The sequence below is a fragment of the Nannobrachium achirus genome (genome assembly GCF_963921795.1).
Source record: "Nannobrachium achirus genome assembly, chromosome: 10".
In the NCBI taxonomy this organism is placed as follows: domain Eukaryota; kingdom Metazoa; phylum Chordata; class Actinopteri; order Myctophiformes; family Myctophidae; genus Nannobrachium; species Nannobrachium achirus.
Genome location: NC_137819.1, coordinates 57,293,682 through 57,315,241, shown reverse-complemented (window position 1 = coordinate 57,315,241; position 21,560 = coordinate 57,293,682). Strand labels below are relative to the sequence as shown.

The window sequence follows — 21,560 nt, the reverse complement described above, 5'->3', positions numbered from 1 at the left end:
GTGTGTGTGTGTGTGTGTGTGTGTGTGTGTGTGTGTGTGTGTGTGTGTGTGTGTGTGTCTCTCTCTATTAGACCCAGGAATGAAGCCCACTGCCACAGCAGCCAGTGACCTAATGTAAAAAGCATCGGGGTCTCTCAGCGTTATACTCTTTGTCTTTGTGGCGGTGGTTCTGGTCTCCAAGCTCTGTCACTAAGCACTTTGTCACGCTTAGCCAGGGAAAGACCATGACTGAGAGCTAGAGGAGAAAGGAGACCTATTTCCTAGACATAACTAGGATACAGTTCCAGCATCTTGCTCTGGATCAAAGGCAAAGTTCTCGCCATCGCTCTTTAGGACAGTGGTTCTCAACCTTTTCAGGCCGCGACCCCCAAAATAATCATATTTTAACTGGGGACCCTGCCGAGCACTAAGAGTTGAGGCATTTTGTATAACATGGTTCTTGCGAGGCGTTGTGAGCATGTAGATCTGCTATTTTCACAATTTCTGCCTCTAATATTTGGCCAGTTTTTCATTCGTCATTTTAGAGGTATTAAAAAGTCCTTAAATTGTCATTTGTCAGAAATGTGCATAAACCCTCTATACACTTAAACGTTATGTTGGTTTGTTTACTGTTGAGTGAGAAAACAATGTTGCATATTAAGCTAATCATCTGGGGATCCCACAAAATACTTTGGGGACCTCCCCCTGGGGGTCCCGACCCCCAGGTTGAGAACCACTGCTTTAGGAATACATGCCCATTGCCCATCTTTGACGTTCTTGAAAGCAATCTCCAATCTGGGTAGAATTCCTTAAATATTTAGTTTATTTTTGCACAAATCTGTTTCAAGCACTTCACAACCACTTTGTTGACTTACGTCTCCCAGCCCCAGGGATCTACAATATATTTGGCCCCTTCTTATCCCTCTACACCAAATACATTCTTCAAAAACAGCCAAGCTCTGCGACACGTGGCAACAGATCTGCTGTTTTTGCCAAATGTTAAGTCTATTTTACATGCCCAGAATAGGGATGCTACGAGTAATGTGGTTAATGGCCTCTCCTCAAATAATCTTCCCTTGCTTTCCATGTAGTCAACACATATTCTTGTCTTCATAGTGTCATGTGTCATACTGTATGTAATATAGTATTATTAGTGCAGCATGTTGGCAATATCAGTTAGCCTTTTAGACTCCTGTGAAGGCGTAAATGTCCATCTAAAAGAGAAGTGTTTTTAAGTGACCCAGTTGGGTGAGTAGTGTGAGGGTGATCACCAACGTGTAAAAATGCCAGCGCCTCCTCTGCGGGTCACAACCCTAAGGCTGCACTGAAGGGTGCTTATTGTCACCACCACTGCGCTTACAGATAACTGCAGTCACACGTGTTTGTTGACCAATATGCATAAAGGTCTCCATTCATACAGGCTTATGTCTGCATGTTGCGTACATGTGTACATTACACAGATGAAATTTGTCATTGTCGGGTGGAAACCTTGTATGTCCAAGACCGTTCGTTTTGAATCTATCATTTTAAAAATGAACTAAACTAGTGAAAATAGCAGATCTACAAGCACACAACGGCGTTGTGTGCTTGTAGATCGGCTGTTTTCACTACTTTGCGACTTTGCTACTGTGCGACAGTCTTGTATGATGATTCAGGGCTTTACAAAAGTACAAATTTGAAACTTGGAGATACGAGGTTTCCTCCCGACGGTGACGATATTTAATAACTCCTGTGGAAAGTAGTCGAACCTCCAGCAGCGTCCTACTCTTAACCGCTATGCCAGCACACGTATCACAAATATCTGAGACGACGAGTGCAGCTTTCAGAGCTCTTGGTGTGAAATGCCACACCTATGGAACCGTACTCCAAACACCCTCACAAAAATATGTAGTTTCTTCAGTTACTATTGTATAACGAGGGAAGGAAAAGGGCATTCCTGTAATGTTGCAGATGAATGAGATGATACGATGGTAAATGGATTATCAAAGTTGTGTAAACTCCTAAGTTTGTGTTTCCAGCAGAAACATTCAGATATTTATTGTTGATAGACTGTACATCTTCACATCAGGCTCATATTCCCTGTTGATAGTTGGTACATAGCCTATCCATTCATATATATCCATGGCCGATAGACACTGCTCAAAAGAATTGAGGAGATTAGTTCCCTTCATTTTTTAACAGTTTCCGTGAACATTATATATTCACTGGTGATGAATGATAGATTATATTTATACTCTATTTTTTGAAAGATAATTTATTCAGCTTTATCTTTATTCGTATCTCTATTCTTTCTGTGCTGTTGCTTCTACAAGCCCTGAATTCCATCTTTGGTGTTGGTGTTGTTGGTTAGCTAGCAGAGGTGTACACACGACACAGCACACGCACTTCCTTAGCCCCCACTTACTTCCTATTATCAAATTTCCCATATAATTGAAGTATTAATCAAGCACAGCCGTCTCTTGTCGTAAATATTTTTTTAGCAAAGCGTAAAAAAGCACACAAAGCGGTGGTTCGAAATGGAAATATGTTTTTGCTTTGGTTTGTTAACGTTTCCCATTCCACCATGTTGTTTATGGTTATGTTGGGCCAGTAGTGAATGTAAGAAGCCATGCCAGTACAAAGTGTGTGGGGAGGCCTTAATAGGCCATCATAAACCTCCTTTAGATTCCTGGGTTTTATTATAGACGATGAAAAAGCAGTAGACCTGTTTCAAGGGCCTTCTTTTCACAGCTTCAGTTAACTATAGGTGGGCTTCAGTGGAACAAAGACTTTCCTTTCTCGTTGGCTTCATTACGGAAAGATCAGGATGGTTCTGGCGAGAGGGAAGCCAGAAGCAGATGTTAGCTAGCTTTAGCGAGCTTCTGTTGTCTAAAAACCGTTAGTACAACCTCAGTCACTGACTGACTGTCCCTTTCACCTTCCAAACCAGCTTTCTACATTTAGCTTATTTTAAAGGACAACTTTGTTTTTTTACAACAAGGGTTCATATTTTAGATAGTCATTAGAGAAAATACAAGATGAGTGTTAAAATGATTTCATTTACTTCTTTCTATCATTTTAGTGATTTTACCGATTTTGATTTGCATGCATGCTAGTTGGGGGAATGCATGCAAGTGGCTAAATATGTATTTTTAGACACAATAAGCCCATCCCCAAGATGCACCGCAATCTTTCATGTGTGTCTAAAAAGACATATTTAGCCACTTGTACGCATGCCCCCACCCACTGAAATCAAAATACTAAAATCGCTAAAACAATAGAACGCAGTAAATGAAAACATTTTAACACTCATCTTTTCTTTTCTCTAATTACAATCTAAAATATGAACCCTTGTTGTTAAAAACCAAAGTTGTCCTTTAAAGGACACAAGGCAAAGATGCTTTTAAATCTGAAAAAAAAGAAGGAAAAAAAAATAGGCTAAGTTGCTTATAGCGAGTCCAAGGTTGTGAAGGCTACCAAGATGCCATTGGCTTGGAAGATCTTGCTTGCTTTTCAGTAGAAAGTGGTCCAAGGCCTGTTGTGTGTTCAACCTGTTCTGAAACATGAAGCCCTACATTCCACTGATGTGTCTCGCACACAGGGGCGTCACACCAAAATCTGGGCCCTGGGTACAAGGATTCACTGCGGGCCTCCCGTGAATGTTAACTATTGAAAAATAGCAGATATACAAGCTCACAGCGCTGCACCGAGTGCCGCGCTGCAAGCTTGTAGATCTGCTATTTTTGAAAAATTGTGAAAAAGTGTGCAAGAAACCCATGTTTCCATGTCAGTGATGGTCAAACTTTTTCATGTGAAGGACCCCCAAAATGATATGTATTTGGCCACGGACCCCCATCTCAAAATATTTAGTTCCAGGGACCCTCCGGAAGCAAAATTTTAGTTACAAATGTCTGCTTAAAAAATACATATTCAAAGATTTGCACACATTTTCACGACTTTTCAAAAATAGCAGATCTACAAGCTCGCAGCGCGGCACTCGGTGCCGCGCTATGAGCTTGTATATCTACTATTTTTCAATAGCTAAAGTTACTATAGGGCCCCTCCACCTTGGGCCCTGGTAACTCAGTCCCACTTTCCTACCCCTTGTGACGCCCCTGCTTGCACAGACACACATACACGGCTAGAAACAGAGAGCAGAGTTTAGAGCAGTCGCCCACCCGCTCTCCTATTGACCCCTGACCCCTAAACCCTGACCCTATGTGGGCTGGGGGTGGGAGCTAGGTCAGGTGGGCTTGGTAGAGCTTTTTTCCACACACCTAATTTCTCATGGTGAGTTGGTTGACCATTCATTTTGTCATTTTTGCATCAGTGAAGTTTGGCAATAGTGAGGAAAAGATGTACAGAAGCAAAGTAGAATTCCCTGTGTCCATCCACTCATAATCTGTCTGTCCTTATCCACTAAGCCTTGAGAAAGTTCTCACGTTACTCTCACTGATAGTCTTGGCTAGTTAACCACAAAAGTTATTCGGTATTTAAGTGAATTAATGTGTTTTCTTCCCCTCCATCTCTGTCAGCATTTAACCGTGCTCCTTGGCTGGATTTGCAGTAGCATGCCTTAGCTTTTGGTTAGAAAGGAATGAATGAGTTTGTCGGTAAATGCAGGGTGTGTGTGTCTTTGCGCGCACAAGTGCAATTATTCCATTTTATTATAAAATATAAATAATAACAGATGAAAAATAAAAGTCCAATTGAATCACTCGTCGTGTATAATAAATAGGCTTGGGTTCTGTGACTAGTTTGGGGCTTACAGATGTCTGGATCCAGCCGGCCTTTGATCGGCTGGTTCACATTGGCTTAACCATCATTCTTCAGCGAGGTACGGATTAGTTTTGTCAGGAGACATTACAGTAACCTGTGTCTGATGGGCCAAACGGTGCTCACTGAGTCTACAACGTCTGTACCACAATCCCTGTGCTGTGTGTGTGTCTGTCTGTCTCACACTTGGCTGTTCTGGTCCTGTAATATGTAGAAACTGATGCATCATTCCTCTGCTGCTCCTTTGGAAGACGTGATCAAGCATCAAGGACCTAATATATACTTAAAGTTATACTATGTAACTTTTTTAATAAAATAAATCTTAAAATTGTCCTAATTATTAAATCGCTAAAGTTTTAGAACACCCACTCTGTTAATTTCAGCTCCCAAAGCCTTTTCTTTATATGTGTTCTACTGAGCCCTGGTGGCCGTGACCGGGGCTGTTTTTCCCAGCAAAATTACCTCATATGCATCATTCTGTACACGTGTCTCCCTACCGGCCAATCACAGCCCAGATCATACACTGCCGGGCCCTTCAGGAAGTACACTGCAGTGTTTACACTGGTCTAGGAGTCTAGCATGTAGCTCCCCAACCGCTGCTCGTAGAGGGACACGGAAGACCTCTACGGATGTGTCTCGTCGAGGCGGACGCGGTGGTCTGAAGGCCCGGTCCGCGGCGAAAAACGGCCGAAAAAAGCAGACGCGACCGCGGTTTGCTCTACCGCTACTGACCACTAGTTGAGCAACTTACACAGTATAGCTTTAACTGTGCAATGACTAGCGAAAATAGCTGATCTTCAAGCCTGCATCGCATTGAGCTATACAAATTATTCACCTAAAATGGTGATGCCAAGTTGAAAGTAGTAAAGCATAAATACGGTTTGTTGCACAAAACCATCAACAACCAAAAAAGAAACCAACTGAAAAGTAAAATAGGAAAAAATATATATACCGTATACAGTATATCTTTGATTTAAATTAGGGGGATTTTATTTATTTTATTATAGATATTTTGGGGGGCCTTTATTGAGTACAGTAGGTAGACCGGAAACGGAGAGCGACGGGGAACGACATGCAGCAAATGTTGTCGGGTTTGGGACTCGAACCCGCAACACGCTGTCACTGTCAGGCATCAGAGCCCATGTGTTATATGCCCCTGGACCGCTAGGCCAGCGGGCACCCCTGAGGGAAGTTATATAAAATTGATATATTTTGAATGCAAAAAGTAACTAAATGCACCTTCAATTTATTATTTGAGATGTATTATGAAGTAAAGCAAGGAACAAACTATTTCTAACTCAGAAAGTCAGAATGTTACCTTTGTTCACTCTGAAGACATTCTGTCTCTCGCTAAAGCTCGATACCTGCCAGGCCAGGAATGCAGTCAAGTAGCATAGTAACGCAACATACTGTAGCTTCTAACCCATTTATGCCTTGAATTATTGAATGCTTTAACCAGTGAAAAATAGCAGATCTACAAGCTCACAGCGCGGCACCGAGTTTAGCGCTGCGAGCTTGTAGATCTGCCATTTTTGAAAAAGTCATGAAAATGTGTGCAAATCTTTGAATATATGTATTTTCAAAGCGAACATTTGTAACTCAAATGTTGCTTCTGGGTGGTCCCTGGAACTAAATATTTTGAGATGCGGGTCTGTGGCCAAATAAATATCATTTTTGGGGGTCCTTCACATGAAAAGGTTTGAGAACCACTGACATGGTAGTCTCTCAAGAACAGACTAACTGAGCTCCAGCTCCAAGTGAAAAGGACCTTTTCTTTGACGATGGCTGGTCAGATTGCTGACATAGGTTTTTCAAAAAGTCTTGATTCAATGATTCAAAAGACACTTATAGAATCGTGTCAAAATTCTAATTTTCACGATTTTTCAAAAATAGCAGATCTACAGTGCCGCGCTGTGAGCTTGTATATCTGCTATTTTTCAATAGTTAAAGCATAAAATAATGATACACAATAAGTGTGTACCCGTTCTGAATGGGCTAATCTTGCAATGGAAAAACCCATTTGAGGGTTGCTCGCTGACGAGGCCAGTATCCCATGCTTACAGACAGACACAGAGAGAGAGTTCTGGTGCCAGCGTCTGGTTCTGTTACTGGATATCCCATTCCTCTGGCGTCCGAGGGTTCTGGAATCTGGGGTTGCTCTGCAGACTTGTGTTACCAAGGGAATGTAGTTCAAGCTTTGCTTTGGTCTCATGCGCCTGGTGTTTTTTTTTTCCCCCCCCCCACTTCCTCTCTGTAGCATGTCACACCCATAAAATAGTGATAAAGATGAAGACTGTGCAACTGGGACGCTAGACATATCAAGACATATCAAGTGCACGCTGGGTCTTTAAGCTTGTAAAAACTGCAGTATTATAGTCTACTAGTCCCATGTTGCCAGACGACCTCCTGCTGATACATCTAGTGACGTCTGTATTCACTGTAGTGGCTATAACTGGGTGGAAACAATTAAGATTTAAAACAATAAATGACTGACTTCAGGGTAGGGATGGGACGATAAGCGATATTATCGTTTATCGTGATAAAAAATACACGTTAATCGTATCGTGGAGATTTAATATATTGTGATATCGTCCTCTGTTATGCACTGGGTTCAATTCACCTTTTATTTGCCTAGCTGCATATCCAGTACCACTTAAACCCTCTATAATTGGTAAAAAGGTACTTATAATATACGTACTTGATACAGTCTTTTTTTCCACTCTCTATCAAATGTCTTTGCCAAAAAATAGCCCATCTACAAGCTCACAAGATCTGCTATTTTTTGGCAAATGTTCCGCCCCAGGATAATGGATATTATTTGAGTATCGTGATAATATCATAAATCAACAAATAATCGTGATATGAAATGTTCATATTGTCCCATCCCTTCTTCAGGGTGTTCCGTCATGTTGGGCCGGTGATATGATTTGTTGTCAGCAGTGGGAGTATGTTTGTTAGTGGGTGTCCGTTTGCGGCCACCGTTCCTACTCCTAGCCACTACATTGGATTTAATATGCACCAGACATACGGGTCAGCAGAGATCTCCGATCGCCCGGCTACAAAAGACCAGTATAAAACCAATAGGAGATTTCTATGTTTTTTTTTCCCACTGCATCTGTGAAACATATTACTTAGAAAAATAGTTATTACTCTATGCATGCATTTCAGCAGTGGTGTAAAGTAACTAAGTAGATTTACTTAAGTACTGTACTTAAGTACAATTATTGAGGTATTTGTACTTTACTTGAGTATTTCCAATTGCAGTATTGATACGTTTACTAAAGTAAAATACGTGAGTACTTTTTTCCACCACTGCATTTCAGTCTGCATCTTTTCCAAGTGAACGCAGGACTGAAGCTTTAGACAAGGTAAGGGCGTGGACCGCGAGGGCGTCGCAACCAAAGGACCTGTAATGAGAGTCGGCAGGGCTCCCACCAATATGGTTCCCATCAGGGAGACTTGCACTTGTGGCAAGAAATTCCAGGCCTTTAGCAAAAATGCCTTGTCTGGATTCAATCAAAACAACTTCTGCCACGACGTACACACTAAACTAAGAATACCCTCTACCGCTCCATACTCTTGACGACATTCAGAAGCTTTCGCGAAAAACAAATAAGAGTGGTGGGGGGGGGGGGGGGGGGGGGTTGCTCTAGAAACACATTTCACCACAGCTGGACATTGAAAAAGAAGGTATTTTCCAGACTATTCTTTCTGTCAGCCAGTTAAAACACTTTCGCTTGCTAGTGGCATGGCACGCGCTGGCACAGCCAGAGACATATTATGTGAAAATCTGCCCCTGCCTTGTCTTTGAGTTTATGTGGTTTCTGGGGGTCTCTGACTGGCCTTCCGGATCCCTTCCAGGCCATCTGCTGCTCCACATGGGGGCCGCAGAGCAGCGACCGACCAGCCGTTTCATGTCACCTCGGCTGCTGACTGAGTGCTATTTTCAATTGACCGTTCTCCTAACCAGGGGCGTCAGAATGGGGGGGGGGAGGACTGAGTTACTAGGGCCCAAGGTGGGGGGGGTTTAATTATTTTATGCTTTAACTATTGAAACTTTAACTATTGAAAAATAGCAGATATACAAGCTCACAGCGCGGCACTGGTGCCAGCGCGGCACTGGTGCAGCGCTGCGAGCTTGTAGATCTGCTATTTTTTGAAAAGTCGTGAAAATGTGTGCAAATCTTTGAATATATGTATTTTTTTAAGCGAACATTTGTAACTCGAATTTTGCTTCTGGGGGGTCCCTGGTACTAAACATTTTGAGATGGGGGTCCGTGACCAAATACATGTCATTTTGAGGGTCCTCCACATGAAATATTCAAAGAATTTTCACGACTTTAAAAAAAATAGCAGATCTACAAGCTCGCGTCGCGCTGTGAGCTTGTTTATCTGCTATTTTTCAATCGTTAAAGCACAAAATAACGTGTAATAATGCGCTCCCAGTCAAAATGGGATAAACCCCCCCTCTCCCTATGAAGAACATTCATGAGGGGGCCCGCGGTGAATCCTTGTACCCAGGGCCCAGAATTTGGTGTGACACTCCTGCCCCTCCTAACACCTCCCTAACGGTACGGTGTGTTTTTGCAAAGCGTTATTGGAACAGGCTGTCCTCCTCCTGCACAGGATGGGAGGAGGAAGAGGTAGAAAAGTGATGAGTCAGGGTCAGGGCCGTATAGTTGGATTTATACTGTATTTAGTTGCGTGCCGAAAATAGGCAAACTTACACGCTCACACTCACACCATGTTGGGGTGCGCCACGTTGTGAGCTTGTAGATCAGCTATCTTCAGCGTGCGAGAATTATAACCCCCAGAAAAATGCTCTGAATGTCCATTACTTGTCTTAGTGTAATCACTGTAATGGCATACTGCAGTGTTTCTCAAATGGGGGTACGTGTACCCCTAGGGGTATGCGGGGGTAATGCAGGGGGTACAGGAGCAAATGGGAATGTCTTTTTTACTGCTATGGGTAATGATGACTTTGTGTGAACCAAATTACATCAATAACATCAATAACCTTGACTAGTATTTGTTATTGAATAGAAAGCAATGTTTATTTGCCATTATACCGTTTTATTTTGAACATATTGGCATGGGAACTGGACTTTACATGTACATTTAATGAGCAAAATTACTGTAGTCAGCTGAAGGGGGTACGTGGCTCCCGAAATCAGTGTGAGGGGGTACTGCACCTATGGTCATGAAGTGTGGGTCATGACCGAAAGTATAAGGTCGTGGGTGCAAGCGGACAAAATGGGTTTCCTCAGACGGGTGGCTGGTATCTCCCTTAGGGATAGGGTGAGAAGTCATCCGAGAGAGACTTGGAGTAGAACCGCTGCTCCTACACTTGGAAAGGAGTCAGCTTAGGTGGTTCGGGCATCTAGTACGGATACCCCCCGAGCGCCTTGCTAGGAAGGTCCTCGATGCGCGTCCCACTGGGAGGAGACCCTGTGGCAGACCAAAGACCAGATGGAGGGATTATATCTCCAAACTGGCTTGGGAACGCCTCGGTATACTCCCTGAGGGAGTGGAGGAAGTTGCTCAGGATAAGGAAATCTGGAGGTCTCAGTTGGAACTGTTACCCCCGAGACCCGATTCCGGATAAGCGGTTGAAGATGGATGGACTGCAACAAAAATAGTGGTAGTGGCATCCTGTGCACAACTTAAGCACCTAAATAAATAAATATTTAACGATGTACTGTAAGCACGCGCGCACACGCACACGCACACACACACACACACACACACACACACACACACACACACACACACACACACCACTTTTGCTTTATTGTGTAATGCAGGTGTCCCAAACAAACAGTAGGGTCATGATGACTCATTCCTCTTGCCATGGCAGCAGTGGAACCGATGCACTCGTCTGGGGACCGTCACTTCCTGTCCCAGGGTGCTTTGCAGTGTCCAGATTTCCTGTTGGCTGGAGAAGGGGAGCAAGAGAGCTTATTTAACATAGGGCTCTTATCTCTCTCTCTCTCTCTCTCTCTCTCTCTCTCTCTCTCTCTCTCTCTCTCTCTCTCTCTCTCTCTCTCACTATCCATCAAAGAGAAGAGAGCATTTTATCCTCTCTTTTTCCTCTTATTTGTGACTCCACAGAGTAAAGTGCTTGGTGGTCCGTCACTGCTCAAGTTGGCCTCCATCTTTTCTCCTCTCTTTTTCTAAATGGTAGTCAAAATGAGGCCACAGTACCATATAGCAGTGGTTCTCAACCTGTGGGCCAAATTATTCTGGGGGGTCCCCAGATGATTAACTTAATGTGCAATGTTGTTTTCTCACTCAACACAGTAAGCAACCCAATATAAAGTTTGAGTATATAGCACATTTCTAAAGTGACAATTCAAGGTCTTTTAATACCTCTAAAATTACAAATTAAACACTGGCCAAATTGTCAAATATTAAAGGCAGAAATTGTGAAAATAGCCGATCTACATGCTCACAACGCTTCGCAACGAGGCGTTGTGAGCATGTAGATCTGCTATTTTCACAATAGAACCGTGTTATACAAAATGTAATGCCTCAACTCTTGTGTGTCAGGATAGGTCCCTAGTTTAAATATGATTATTTTGGGGGTCGCGGCCTGAAAAGGTTGAGAACCACTACCATAGAGAACACAGACTGCTGCAGAGGCTCGGCTCAGGTTCCCAACGGCGATACCCCCTGCCGGGCCTGGTGCACTAACCAATACAATTGTTAGTGTTGGTTGGTGGTGGTGGTGGGAAGCCTAACGGGGGATTGTGTATTCTTGTTGCACTAGCAACTCCCACTGGTTGGTTGAGGTGCTGCCTGTTCAGAGGGGAGGTGGAACTGGGGGACCTCAGCATGCGTTTCGCTCCCTTCTAGACAGTGAAACTACTCACTCAAGTGAAAAGAAGTGCCTGGTGACTATCAGGCCGCGACCTCCAAAATAATCATATTTTAACTGGGGACTCCCCCCCCACCCCACCCCCCACCCTGACTAGTACTAAGAGTTGAGGCATTACATTTTGTATAACACGGTTCTATTGTGAAAATAGCAGATCTACATGCTCACAATGCCTGAGGGAGGCATTGTGAGCATGTAGATCGTCTATTTTCACAATTTCTGCCTCAAATATTTGACAATTTGGCCAATGTTTAAATTGTCATTTTAGGAATGTGCATAAACCCTCTATCTATACACTTAAACTTTACGTTGTTTTTTTTTTACTGTTGTGTGGGAAAACAATGTTGCACATTAAGTTAATCATCTAGGGACCCCCAAAATAATGTGGGGACCCCTCTGGGGGTCCCGACCCACAGGTTGAGAACCACTGATCTATGTGGTTGTCCACACACTTCACGGGTCAACAACAGTGAACATTGACGGGACCATAGAACAAATTGTGGGGGGTTTGGCAACAACTAAATTGGAGACCAAATGAAAAGCAACCAGCATTTGTGGCAATTTGAACATTTTGAACAGACACCGTGAACATTTAGCGAGCAACCTCACTGAAAATGATCTAGGTTTGGCTGAAAGTCTCGATGGTCAGATAATCTGTGCTTTAACTGGTGCAAGTAATATTAATCTTCTCACCGTTTCATTCCAGAAAGGCATGGTTTTGATAGTTCAGTTGAGCTGTTGAACTTTTGGGGACTGCCCATAAGTCCTACATCTCATTAGGTTTAGGCATAGTTTAACTGAGGTTTGGGTTAGGTTTAGGCATAGTTTTACTGAGGTTTGGGTTAGGTTTAGGCTTAGTTATACTGAGGTTAGGGTTAGGTTTAGGTTTAGGCATAGTATTTTTCACCAGGTTAACATTCACCAGATTCTGACTAATGGGATGTAGGAACAATGAGATGTCGGACCAATGCCATGGCACCGAACATTTTAGATCAAAGTTCAGGTTATAAAACGTTATAAAGTTTGTGTGAGTGCCTGCGTCCGTGCACGTGTATAATCTACATGTTTGTGCCCCTACTCTGTACGGCAGCTGCGTAAGTAGCTCCAGGGTGGGCAGTGAGCAGCACACACAGGAACGTTCTGCACACTCGGCACACACACCGTGTCGGGATTGGCACAGCTCAATTTGCTGCAAGAAGATGCAAATAAAGCTGACGTGCACTCATGTCATCATCTTCACATTTTAACACGTGGTTTGCCCTTTATTTTAAAATATTATAGGATCCTTCTTTATGCGCGAGAAGGTTAAGGCCTGTTAATGGCTACAATAACACATAATGCATTGTCCGGCTATGGAATGAAGACCCGTAGAAATGAAACATGGTTAACATGGCTTCTACAGACAATGGTATTTTCAAGCACATCTGTGCGTCAGGCCTGTGAGTTTTCAGAGACAGGAAAAAGTCTCTTGCGGCATGATTTACTTGTGTAGACAGACAGCTACTGAGCTGCTTGTGTTACATTTCTTCAAGTACTCCTTCCAGCATGTCATCGTTCGTTTTTAGCTGGCATTTCATTCGTTTTTCTTTAATAAGGAGCTAGTCTTTTTTACTTTAACCACTTTAACCCTGGCATCCCTATTTGGGCATGCAATTATTGGATTCATTATTCAAAAATAGCCAAAATAGCAGATCCTCACGTGAGTTAATCCCCAATCCCCATTTTAGAAAGGGGGCTTAAATGGTTAATGTGAATTTAATTACTATTAATTTATGAGTGGAACATAAGTTATTGGTTGTATATCTGTTCTACAAGTTGAACATAAGTTACAAGTTCTCATAGATCTTTTTTCTTCTTCTTTCTCTCTCATCTCTGCAGAAGAGGTCGACTACGCCAACTTTGGCACGCTGACGCGCAGAAAGAAGGCGGTGGTCGCGCTGCGGAACAACGACGTGAACCGCAAGCGCCCGCACATCCGCATCGGCATGCCGCAGGACTTCCGGCCCGTCTCCTCCATCATAGATGTGGACATCCTGCCCGAGTCCCACCGCCGCGTGCGCCTCTACCGCCATGGCTCGGACAAGCCCCTGGGGTTCTACATCCGCGACGGCACCAGCGTCCGGGTGACGCCGCACGGCCTGGAGAAGGTCCCGGGGATCTTCATCTCCCGGATGGTCCCGGGAGGCCTGGCCGAGAGCACGGGGCTGCTGGCGGTCAACGACGAGGTCCTGGAGGTGAACGGCATCGAGGTGACGGGCAAGTCGCTGGACCAGGTCACGGACATGATGATCGCCAACAGCCACAACCTGATCGTGACGGTCAAGCCGGTGAACCAGCGCAACAACGTGGTCCGGAGCAGCCGGATCTCCGGCAGCTCGGGCCAGTCCTCCGACAGCAGCGGCTCGGCGGGGTACCCGAGCCTGTCGGCGGCCACGTCGGGCATCCTGAGCGCGGGGGCCCACGGCTACCCCGACGACCTGGAGAGCGACGACGACGCCGACATCGTCATCGAGAGCAGCATCAAGCGGCCGTCGCGGAGGTCCAACGCGTCGGTGGCGTCCGAGGCGTCGCGCTTGGTCGCCGCGCCGCCGCCGCCGGCCCTGCCGGAACCCCCCAGCCCGCCCACGCCGCGGCCCGCCTCCGTCGTCTCCACCGCCTCCTTCCACTCCCAGCACAGCCTCAACGGGGGCTCTCACCACCACAGCAGCCTCAGCGGGGGCTCTCACCACCACAGCAGCCTCAGCGGGGGCTCTCACCACCACAGCAGCCTCAGCTACCAGCTTCACAGAGACCTGAACCTCAAGCACAACCCGCACCCCCAGTCCCACCAGCAGCAGCAGCACCACCACCACACTCAGCCCCAGCACCACAGCAGCAACCCTGCTCTCCGTCACAGCAATGGCAGCCTGCACAAAATCCTCAGCTCCCTGAAAACAGACCCACGACACAGCCTGGCACTGCCCAGGGGCGGGGTGGAGGAGGATGGCACCGTTATTACCCTATAATACACACACAGTCTCTCACACTCACACACACACACCCACACACACACACACACACACACACACACACACACACACACACACACACACACACACACACACACACACACACGTGTACAGAAATATCCCCACTGCACAGAGACTGGAACGGGAACATCCCAGGTTGGGGGGTATAAGAGTATGAGCGCCTCAAACTAATTTTGTAACTTTAGTTTTTTTTTTTTCCTTTTTACAAGATAAAAGGTAACAAGGAATTGTAAACCAGGAAACAAGGAGAGTTTATTGTCTGCATTCTTTGTTTTTAAACGTTTTCTTTGTTTTACCACAAAAGATTTGTATGTATGTATGTATGTAATCGACATCGGGTAACCGTTTTTAGGCTAGTCCGTGGTATCTGAATGTGCGTCCACAGCCTGTTTTCCTTCTTAGTGACCACTTTTAATACAATTCTCTCATTCTTTTTACTGGGACCAACTATGAGGTTTTGTTTATGATCTTTTTATTTTAAAGAGTAATTCTATATTTCTGATAAATGCTGTGTAAACTTTCTGAATTTCTTAATAGGTCTTTTAAGTGTTTCTGATGAAATCTTTGTATCTGCTCCAATAAATTATTCTAAGCCTAACAAATTCACTGCTTATGAATGTGTTTTTGCATCAGGATTTAAATTTGCTTTGATTTATTTTACGTGACATTTAAAGCAGCGATCCTTTGAAAGCTTCAGTTTTGTCTCCCGACAGTTAAGAGTAGGAAGGCCACCTATAAAATAATTGAAAGCCTTGCCAAGCCAAGAAGGGCAGATCTCCTGTTTATGTAGCTTGAGGCACCCCTGAACATCACTGTCGCAAGGACGTAGGCCTACACCCCAATCCAACCCTTGTTGCAGAGCAGGGACGTGCTGGCCATTGGGAAAAGCGGGCCAACTCCCGAACGGCCGGTTCATTCCCGGCCGGTCCAGGCCGGCCATTAGGAAAAAAATAAAAATAAAATGTCGGCCTTCGTTCCATTTTGGGGGCTGTGCGGCCAACAAAGTAAATCGTCACTGTCGGGCAGAAACCTCGTATCTCCAAGTTTCAAATGTATCATTTTTTCGCAAAGCAAAGCCCTGGTTCATCATACAAGGCTGTTGCACATAAGTAGTGAAAACAGCAGATCTACAAGCACACAACGCCTCGCTGTGCGAGGCGTTGTGTGTTGTAGATCGGCTGTTTTCACTAGTTTAAATAATTTTTAAAATGGTTTTGGACATACAAGGTTTCCACCCGACAATGACGAAATATAACTCATGTAATTGGCCCACTGGCTTGTCACTTGTTGTGATCTGAAATGGCAAATCTTCAGATTTTTTTCCTGGGTATTTTCCTCCTGTATAGAAAGTCGATGGGAGCCCAACTTGATTTGGCATTTGGTATTTGCAGTGAGCAGATCATGGTAGATTTTTTATCCTGGCTAGTAGACCTAATGTCCTAACAGAATCAGTTGAAAAACTAAATAATACAATTTTGTCCAACCTCTGCCTTAATTTTATCGGACTAACACCCCAATCCAACCCTTGTTGCTGAGTGCCAAGCAGGGAGACAATGGCATCTCGGTAGCGTTCATTTCACACTGTTTGCCATCCCTACTGGACTGCAGGAATGTTGTAACAGGAAGGGCCTCTTAAAAAAAAACGCTTTCACCTATCTGCTAATGAAGTCTTATCTGCAATGTTTACTTGGGGTGACACATTGGTCTAACAGCTAATGGATCATTGTCACCATGTGTGCCGGTCACCTGACACAGCCTGCCTATAGGTGTAAAATCTATGAAAATGATTGTTGCCTGTATGGGGAGTTCAGCTGTGTCCTTATCCAAAGAGGGGGAAACAATTGATTATAAGGTGGAGTAGTCCAAAAAGAGGCTGAAGACTACTTTGGGGGGGGGGGGGGGGGGGGGAGTGTCTTAATTGGCCTATTGGGAGTGTGCAGAGTTAGATGCTGATCTGTCCTTGGCCTTGGCCTGGTGGAGATGGATGCAGTAAATGAAAAAATATATGGTAGAAATATATATTGGGCATAAACTACCTATGTTGTAATATTGTATGTTGTAACAGGCTGCCACCTGCTGGCTTCTGTGTGTGTGTGTGTGTGTGTGTGTGTGTGTGTGTGTGTGTGTGTGTGTGTGTGTGTGTGTGTGTGTGTGTGTGTGTGAGAGCCGGCAGATGGCAGCAAATATTACAACTTAAATGGTTTATTGCAGGGATCTTCAACGTTTTCAGGCCAAGGACCCCTTAGTTGAGAGAGAGATGAAGCAGGGACCCCCACAATCTTATCATTGATTCCATATAGTTTCATCGTTTGACAGCACGATCGTCAGTGTATTTTGGATTCATGTCAATTTGTGTTTTCAGATATTTAACCACATGAACTCAATGGTTAATAAACTTGACCTTTCTCTCTGTACTTAGTCTGCTCTTTTTCCCCTCTACACCAAACCTCTTTGCTAAAAAATAGACGATCTACAAGCTCACAGCTGTGAGGCGTTGTGAGCTTGTAGATCTGCTATTTTTTGGCTAAGGTTTTCAGAATATGGACACTAGGGTTCATGTGGTTAATATAAAACAGGAGAAAAAACTTTCACTAAAAGATTCAGAGGACCCCTGTAGTAACTCTGAGGACCCCTAACCCGGACCCCCTGTTGAAGACCCATGGTTTATGGCCACAGTTTATCCCAATTTCTAATGTTCTTTTGACAGCTTGTGCTTTGTATGCAGCAGGCAACTTTCATTTAATTCTAGGCCTACATTACCTGTGCTCCCATTTGGTGTTTATCCTTGTTGAATAAAAAAAAACAGTTTCAATTAACAGAGGTGATGAATAATGCTGTAAAACGAATGCTTTATAACTATCAAATCACGTCTCCGGTTCAAATCTGGTTGGAGACCTATAGTGTTGCATGCACTTTCCGCCTTTCTCCACCCTCAGTTTCCTGTCCCCCTCTACATAGGACACTTAAGTAAATAAAGCCCAATTCCCCTGTCCCCAAAACAAACTATACAACGGGGCAATAGCCTACAGCTACCAAAAATGGCTTGAGAGATGACTATTCATGCCAGAAAACTAATGCTAAGGAGAAATGGATGGTTCACATCATCGGTCCACGAGGAAAGCGCTATGCAGCCCTACTTTGCTCCTTTAGGCCTTTGTGTTTTTCCTCCCCTCCCCTCCCTTCCAGCCTGCAGCACACCAACTAAGGGTTGGATCACATGAGGTACCAGGCAGTCAACCCAGCCAGAGCAGCGACCCAAGCAGCAAACAGGACCTGTCCCGCGGGATGCCCGAGTGCGGCCATGGCTAGCTGACAGGCATAAGCCGTTCCACTACTAGCCGCAATTTCGGCCCTGTAGTAGGGGCATCTGCTGGTGGCTCCATGTACGGGCATGTCAGTGTTTTTAAAAACATCCTCCTGGATGGTCTTTCCAATCTCCGCTAACTCCTCAAACACCTCTATGTTGAACTTAAAGGCTCTCACGGCCTCTGCCACCAGCCTCTGCTTGGTCTCAGGGTCCACGGCCAGCTCGTTCATCCGGCTGCGGTACAGCTGCTTGAAAGCCTTGGTGCCGTGGATGCCATCAAACTGATAGAACGCCACGCCTTCTCCGGTGGCGGGCAGCTTCAAGGCCCGCTGGGCCACCTTCTTTAGCGCCTGGCCCCCGGACAGGTCGCCCATCTGGCGCGTGTACGCGTGGGCCACCAGCAGCGCCGGGTCCTCCTGGCCCACCCGGCGGATGCGCGCCACATATTCCTGGGTGGCGGGTGAGCAACTGACCTGGCTCTGCCAATCTGGGCCATAGAAGTATTCAAGGTCACGGGTCAGGGACTTGCGACGATGCAGCTCCGTAGGGAAATAGAGAGGGGCAAACTGAGGATGGTCTTTGTTCTTTTCAATCTCCTCTTCCATGGCAGTGTAGATGTAATAAAGCGCCACCGCACTGAGCTTGAACAGCTCTACGTGGATTCGTCCCTTGAGTAGGTCTCTGACAAACTGGGTGTTCTCTGACTGCTTGTGAACCTCTCTGGTTCCCGCTGCTAGCAGGTCAGACAGGTCACCGGGACCGAACGTGTCATCCTTTCCTTCATGCGATGGCCGTAGTCCGTTGGAGACCGTCACAGTCATCGCCACCCTCTCCGTTGACATCATAGTGCCACTCAAGGCCCCTCTCACTCTATTTCTTTATAATAACCGGGTTGCCAGGTATAACTGGCTTGGTGATGTCATAGATATAGACGCCTGACATATGACTGATGTCACATGCATGCTGGTCTGACATCCAGGGGTCTCGCACCAAATTCTGGGCCCTGGGTACAATGGGAATGCATTATTACTTTGTGCTTAACTATTGAAAAATATCAGATATATACAAGCTCACGGTGTGGCACCCGAGTGCCGCGCTGCGAGCTCGTAGATCTGCTATTTTTGAAAAGTCGTGAAAATGTGTGCCAATCTTTGAATATAGGCCCATATACTTTTTTAAGCGAACATTTGTAACTCAAATTTTGCTTCTGGGGGGTCGCTGGAACTAAGTATTTTGGGATGGGGGTCTGTGGCATGATGGTTTGACATGAAAAGGTTTGACCGCCACTGACATAGAGACATAGGTTTTTCAAAAAACCTTCAAAGACTTCTTCACAATTTAGTCCCTCCCGGACATTTACATTAAGTCTTACTTTGATTCATAGGATTTAGTCATCATGGATTTGTTTTTATTTAGATTTTGTGGTGGAGGTAGTCTTCAGTCAATGAGCGCTGCTTCAGCTCAGAGATTCTCTTTTCAGGTAGCAGTGTGGGACTTTTTAGGGACTTTAAGCTTGGACCGGTTTTCAGGACGGCACCGTTAGGCGGAAGTACAGCTGATATGACGCAATCACCGTAGCAGTCAAAATCGTTAAGCAAACAGACGTCAGCGACTGGTTCCCACGCCTTTTCACTGAACTCTTAGGTTCCCGTGGTGACACGTCTATGCAGCAGACGTTGTAGACACTAAGTGGAAAGGTAGCTTCTGCCGTAGTAGGAAAGGCTTGCGGCGGCAAGCAGGTTTATCTATTGAGCACTGACCCATGTCCTGTTACCGTAGCGGACTCCCATAGCAGTCATTGCTTAAAGTCCCTATTTTCCTCCTCCGTCCCAATAGTCCAGTAACAGATGAGCCAGGGACTTTCCGGGTCCTCACCTGCTGCGTTTTGCTGTGTCACCCTTTCTTGTTTTTCTTTTCTTTTTTCTTGCACTGACCAATGGACACAATGGACACCAAGGAACACGCCCCCAGTGCCTACAGCGTCCCCCAGCGGGATTCTAACCCAGGACCTTCTAGCTGTGAGGCGAAGCGCTAACCACTGCGCCACAGCAAAATAATATATATTTTAAAAAAAAATGCACAGACCAATCAAAAGCCGTTCTGTCCATGATGTCCATGACATCACGTGTTAGCCAAAAACCACGGACCAAACAAACCGCTCAATTTGCACGGTGCGATTTTTGAATTTAGCGAACAAAGATTTCACACTTTCTGATGGAAGTGAACTTTTTTACATATTTACCTGACTATTGGCCTGTCCTACTTGGTCCAGGGTAAAGAAAATACTTGGTACCCTTGCTGCTCTTAATCAGGATGGTGGTCCCTGGGTCAAGATCAGTTGAAAACCCCTAGTCAATGATCGATGATGCCCATGGTCATGTCCTGGATAGCTCCAGCCCTCACTATTTTGGCCAGAAACTGCTTTTCTTTAACTATGTTATGATTGCCGTTGACTGTCACTTCTGACATTTTGATGTCTTCATAGTAATGCAAAAGAGCGTCGGGGTCGCTCATGTTATAGCCAAAACCTGCAACAGTCACTTGGTCACAGTTGTGAAGGGACATCGTTATGGCAACTGCCCCCGTGGTGGGAACATTTCCCTTCTCTTTATCCCAAACTGGCTGACCATCGTTGTACGGCAATCCGATTAGCTTGAACGCTGCCTCTCTGATGAAGTAAGGGTTGAGGATTCGCATGTCTGCCGGTTCTCTAGGTACATGCCGTGCCACTGACTTCCAGATGTCCTTGTCAGGTAGCTCCTCTTTGAAGACCATGTGTCGGAACCACTCAAGGTCGGTAGCTTTAAAGGCCGAGAGGACAAACAGCGAATGGTTCTCTATCTCCTCTGTCTCTTTAGGGCAGCTTTCGGGGTACAAGATTCGCATGGTGGTCTTGGAGCCCACGTCTCTCTCGTAACCTTTCACCGGAGCTTTGTTCAACCGCACGACAACATCGAACGTATCGATCTTCTGGCCCAGAGACTTATTCGTCAGGATTCCGCCGTTCCCCACGACGATGCATTGTTTTTTTAAACTGTCCAGCTCTTCACCTACACTGTAGTTTTTTGTAGCAGACAAAATGTCCTCTATGATATTCTCATGTGCATTTTTGATTCCAAAAGGGAGGACAAAATCACTGATGCTGGGGAATTGTTTAAAGGTTTGATTGAGGAACATGGGAGCTGGTCCAAATCCAGATCCAAATCCTGGGAACAGGCTGGCCATCTTGCAAAATGAAAAGCCATGCATACAATCACTTGTAGGCCTACTCCCTCCACCACCTGTAGGCCTACTCCCTCCATCGTAATAATACATAAGCCAGCATGGAAAGACAAGACAACAAATCCCCAGCAGGAGAACGGTCTGCAAGAGCAAGGCCCTCCCGTGCATTGTACCGTCCTGGACCTGGTGATGAGTTGCACAGGTGTTATGCCAGATGTCTGTCAGTAGGCCTATTGCAGGTCACACCGAACGTTGTTTTTGGAGAAAATCAATTTCTCTCAAACCTCAGAATACAATACTTGCACACAAAACAGTCTTCTCCTATATGTGTCTCTCTCGTCTACTCACACAGTTGTTTGAATATCATTATATCAAGCCGTCCTATGATGAC

The 21,560-nt window shown here is 45.2% G+C and overlaps 3 protein-coding genes across 3 annotated transcripts in view; 1 reads left to right on the top strand and 2 right to left on the bottom strand.

Annotated features, from left to right (window-relative positions):
* Window positions 1-15,089, top strand: part of pard6gb (par-6 family cell polarity regulator gamma b) — a 53,863-nt gene extending 38,774 nt beyond the window's left edge. The window contains exon 3 of the mRNA XM_080735172.1: window positions 13,490-15,089. Within this exon, the coding sequence (XP_080591298.1) occupies window positions 13,490-14,616 (1,127 nt within the window). The 3' untranslated portion in view covers window positions 14,617-15,089. The remainder of the gene's footprint in view (window positions 1-13,489) is intronic.
* Window positions 15,090-17,853: 2,764 nt separating this feature from the next.
* On the bottom strand, window positions 17,854-18,768 carry LOC308293187 (heme oxygenase 2-like; the record flags this gene model as incomplete). The annotated part of the gene is made up of 1 exon (XM_080735622.1): window positions 17,854-18,768. One exon carries the CDS (start codon window positions 18,766-18,768, stop codon window positions 17,854-17,856), a length of 915 nt encoding a protein of 304 aa, XP_080591748.1.
* A 1,531-nt stretch (window positions 18,769-20,299) lies between these two features.
* On the bottom strand, window positions 20,300-21,172 carry LOC308293186 (CMP-N-acetylneuraminate-beta-1,4-galactoside alpha-2,3-sialyltransferase-like; the record flags this gene model as incomplete). The annotated part of the gene is made up of 1 exon (XM_080735621.1): window positions 20,300-21,172. One exon carries the CDS (start codon window positions 21,170-21,172, stop codon window positions 20,300-20,302), a length of 873 nt encoding a protein of 290 aa, XP_080591747.1.
* Window positions 21,173-21,560: the final 388 nt, after the last annotated feature.